The sequence below is a fragment of the Penaeus japonicus genome, unplaced genomic scaffold (assembly GCF_977035675.1).
Source record: "Penaeus japonicus unplaced genomic scaffold, GWHDUDI00000001_assembly GWHDUDI00000003, whole genome shotgun sequence".
Taxonomy (NCBI): domain Eukaryota; kingdom Metazoa; phylum Arthropoda; class Malacostraca; order Decapoda; family Penaeidae; genus Penaeus; species Penaeus japonicus.
In genome coordinates, this window is record NW_028234405.1 from 27,983,579 (window position 1) to 27,987,318 (window position 3,740).

General features: G+C 27.1%; 1 protein-coding gene across 1 annotated transcript; it reads left to right on the top strand.

Moving 5' to 3' along the window:
* Positions 1-1,917: 1,917 nt before the first annotated feature.
* LOC122243742 (epoxide hydrolase 4) lies at positions 1,918-3,265 on the top strand (the record flags this gene model as incomplete). The annotated part of the gene is given in 2 exon segments (XM_086531641.1): positions 1,918-2,125; positions 2,247-3,265. Coding segments are annotated over 2 exon segments (320 nt in total), but the record flags the coding sequence as incomplete, so codon positions are not given.
* Positions 3,266-3,740: the final 475 nt, after the last annotated feature.

Consider the following 3,740-nt stretch of genomic DNA (forward strand, 5'->3'; position numbering starts at 1 on the left):
TATATATAATATATATATATATATATATATATATATATATAATATATTTATATATATACATATACAATACATACATACATACATATAACAATACATACACACACACACACACATTACATCTGAGTGGAGGTATGTTAACATATTATACAAACTTGTTTATATATATATGTGTATAAATATATATATATATATATATATATATAAATATATAATATATATAATATATATATATATAGATTTAAAATATATAATATATATATATATATATAAATAATTAATATATATATATGATATATATAATATATTTATAAATATATTTCATATATATACATGTATATATAATGTATATATATATATATATTATATATATAATAAAAAATATATATATAAAATTAAAAAAATTAAAATATATATGCATATATTACCATTATATATACATATACATAATATATATACATATTTATATATAGGATATATATATAAATATATATATATATATATATATATGTAATACATTATAAATTAAATTAAATATATATATATTATATATATATATACTATATATATATATATATAATATGTATACATTTAAATATATAATTATAGATATATATATACATAATATATATATATTTTTAAGTATGGAGATATAACATATATACATATAAAATATATACATATATATAAATTATATATATATATATATATATATATTATATATATATATATATAACATATACAAATATATTTGGTATATGTATATGTTTACACACACACACACAGTAACACACCCACCGGGGGGGGGGGGGGGGGGGGGACACACACACACACACACACACACAGACACACACACACACACACACACACAAACACACACATACACACACATACACACACACACACACACACATGCACACACGCACGCACACGCACACACGCACACACACGCACACGCACACACACACACACGTACGTATGCGGATGGCAGCAACCCGGGAGTTATGCTTTATAATACAATGTTTAATCCATTGATTTTTAATACACGAAAAGTCATTACCCAATTTAAATGATATGTAACATGAGGAGGAGATGCTTATTGATTGAATTATTTACATTAGGCATCCAAGGTATCATCATTAGTTTCCTGTTTTTTCATGTATTTTATTCCTAAATTCCAGTATGAAACAATCATGCCAATGACCTTACTGTATTGTCAGATAAAGTGATTTAATTATCTATTCAATAATCTAATGATAAAAATACATTACTTCAAGAAGACATAAAAAATATTCATAGAAATTATGTAAAAACTCCTAAGATTAGTGGTCTTTCTGCAAAATATTGCCAGTAATTTAGGGTTGGGTACAAAATCCCAAATTCTTGGAAGAAAATTGAGGGATGGTCACCCTAATGACTGGACTTCTGTCCCACAGACTTTTTCCCGAAAATAGACATTTTAGGTGCTAAACTACCAAACTGGACTGAACTGTGTTTGGCTGAATCCTATATATGACATTGAAATAATCTTTGTCAGAGTGACATTTGTACTTAGCTTCAATTGGCAGCTACTCAGTAATGAATTCAGTGGATTAGTTACTTACTTACAAAGATTATCATCATTCTTTGTTCTTTATATCAATATAAGGTAATGATGTTTTAGTGTTTTCAATAGAAAGAAAGAGCAGTCAACAAGTGAGCAGCAGTTGAGCAATAGCTCATGCACAGAATGGCTAACCCATCATAACATTCCACTACATTCCTTCATAGCGTATACATGTCATGTCAGAACAAAGTACTTTTGGATAGGCAGAACCTTTTCTAAGTGACATAGCAAGTATGGTGATCCACTGGATCGAAATTGAAGACAAACAGACTCACCTAGAAATGGACTGGTAAAATCTAAATGTTACTCAACAGAGTATGTAGAGCGCATCACTATCAAACCTTTGCCTGGGACTGGGTACTTTGGCCACGTTAGCCACGCAGCCTCTCTCAACCAAGTTATCGGGGAGTTCTTACGGGAGATGCCATGGAGACCATTATCGCCGCTTGAGCCATCACAGCCATCTTTAGTTGGAAGGGTGATGGGAGCTGGTCTAGCTGTTATGTCCAATACATACAGCAGGTAACTTCATATATGTGAAAAATTTAAATTATTGTTTCAGATAATGGAGAGTTGTTGGTTCTATGAATTCTATGAATTTGTCTTCTAGAATACTCAGACTTATAACAGTGCAACATTTCAGGACTACAGAAGCCTTGGATATGACACGTGCTCTCCATGGAGGTCTATATGGAATGGCTCAAGCTTCACTGAAAGTGGCAGAGTCTAGTTTAGGCTTAGATGACATCTACTAATTTGCTTATACATTAGTATCATTCTTAGATAATTAAATTATTTGTATCTAATATCTAAGTGGTATTCCATTGAATTAATCTTTCTTAGTCTTAAAACACAAATAAAACTATTAGTTTCCCCATAACTTTTACACAAATATCAAATCGAAACAGATCCAAGATGAGCTTTTTTAACAACTATTATTATCATTAGTATTAATATTTTCTAATGGCATTACTCTCGACTTTACTATATTTTCTTTTGAGCCTTTAATGTCACACATCAATCTTACAGGACTAGTTTCAATTATAAATTAGCATTGATAACTGTGGTTGTGACTATGATAGAGCTTGATCTGATAAAATTATTTAGATGGAACCACGGCCATTATTCTTCATCTTTTCTGTATTCCAGACATAATCTCTGTAATGTAATGTAATGTGGAAATTAGTAAGTTGTGAGACATTAGAATCACACATAAAACTCTAAATAGTCACTAGAAAAACAATTAGAAAAACACTTATTGAATACACATGGTTTCCAGAAAGGTAATCACATTTCTGAAATATATTCATAAAATCAAAGACACAAAATGGAAAGAGAAAGAGTCAATATAAAATGTTTGGTATTATTTCATTATCATATATCATTTACTTTTTATGTGTACTAGCACAGATATTTGTATGTAATAAAATGCTATGATCCTTATTTCTTCTTTAATATATAGCAAATGTCTTCTTTTCATTCAAGACAGTAAATTTTCCTGATAGTCATGTTCATCTTGTCCTCTTTGGCATGGACACTGTGGGCTTAGAGTAAATTGAATTTGGTGTTAATATTTGTGGCACAAATAAAAAATCCCTTCAGTGAGACACAGAGCTAAACTCTTTTGAGAACCATTTATCAATAAAAGTGTTGTCATTAAAACCTACTTTTAAAATCTCCTCATTACTACAGTAAAGATAAAGAAAAAGACATGATCTGAAACCTATAGAAGTCACTATACCATTCTGGTAAAACATATAAAAAAATACACTTCAAAAGTATCCAGTACATATCCCATGTATACATACATATACATACATATATATACATACATACATATATATATATATATCTATATATATATATATATATATATATATATATATATATATATATATATATATATATATATATATATGCATATATATACATATATATGTATATATGTAAATATGTAGATAAACATATATTTATATATACATATATATATATATATATATATATATATATATATATATATTAGTATAATATGTAGATAGATAGATAATATATATATGTATATATGTATATATTATATATATTATATATATCATATATTTAAAACATATTTTAATAAAAATATTAATAAATATTTATT